A 1,008-nucleotide genomic window follows, 5' to 3' on the forward strand; every position below is an offset into this window, starting at 1 on the left:
CCTCTATCTCCGTCCCGATCGCCTCTCCGTCCCCCCTATTCTCAAAGACTCCGCTCTGCTCTCCGCAGGAGAGCGGCAGCTCCAACAGAACAGGCGCAGCGCAAAGCTCCAACAGCACAGCAAAGAGTATTTCCATTAAATTATCATATCACGTTGTCCCTCCCGTTTTGCCTCTGACGCTCCTAATAAGTAGCTTCTGCTGAGGCGCAAATTGGGCACGCTTTAGTCTACGAGACGCGCCGCTGCGCTCCTGGTGCGCGCCTCCCAAAGAACAAGCCGGCCTGGGGGGCAAGTTACTCTATTTGATGTGATGGAAAGGAGGTTCAGACTCCGGGCATCCACGGAGACCCCACCTCCCACATTCAAGTGTTTCTAAAATCTACTGTAAATTCTGCTTACATGCACAAACACCGTCAGATATTAAGTAAAAATAAAAAATAAAAAATAAAAACGTGAAAAACTTAGGTCAAAAGTTGCTCATCTGTAGGATTTAAGCTCAATATAAATACAGACTCACCACAAAAAGTGAAGAAACCACACGTCAGGAACACTGGAGGGGGGAAAACAAGTCATAAACATGTTCAAAGTGCACAACAGAGAGAAAAAAATGCCTCCAAAGTCTTACCCAATCCGAGCTTGTTCAGAGAAAGCATCTTTACCGCATCTGACCTGATGGTGTTGAAACCAGAATCATAAGGAGCCTTTAATAGGTTACCGTGAGAAGTCCCACCTCCTATGATATCTTCTAAAAATATGGCATTTATAAGCATGGAGTGCATGTTAACCCCATCAAACGAGAGAGCCTGAAAGGCACCGGTCCACCGAAAACGCCCACGGAATGTCATTTATTGAGGTTGTTAAACAGGTGTTGAGTCACATAAGGAAGCATTAGTAAGGTGTTGGATCTGGGGTGGATTCAGCTTTTGAGATTAAGTAAGTTTATCTAGTGTTTGTCATTCATTTTTATTAATTAATTTGGTAGAAATCATTTTTAAGGACAATCTACAT

General features: G+C 44.0%; 1 protein-coding gene across 1 annotated transcript in view; it reads right to left on the reverse strand.

Annotated features, from left to right (window-relative positions):
* The window catches only part of LOC103136286 (galaxin-like), a 13,266-nt gene extending 12,590 nt beyond the window's left edge, over positions 1–676 (reverse strand). The window contains exons 1-2 of the mRNA XM_007549456.2: positions 626–676; positions 518–550 (exon numbers count right to left, since the gene is read on the reverse strand). Of these exons, the coding sequence (XP_007549518.1) occupies positions 518–550; positions 626–653 (61 nt within the window). The 5' untranslated portion in view covers positions 654–676. The remainder of the gene's footprint in view (positions 1–517; positions 551–625) is intronic.
* Positions 677–1,008: the final 332 nt, after the last annotated feature.

Source organism: Poecilia formosa, unplaced genomic scaffold (genome assembly GCF_000485575.1).
Source record: "Poecilia formosa unplaced genomic scaffold, Poecilia_formosa-5.1.2 Scaffold31, whole genome shotgun sequence".
Taxonomy (NCBI): Eukaryota; Metazoa; Chordata; class Actinopteri; order Cyprinodontiformes; family Poeciliidae; genus Poecilia; species Poecilia formosa.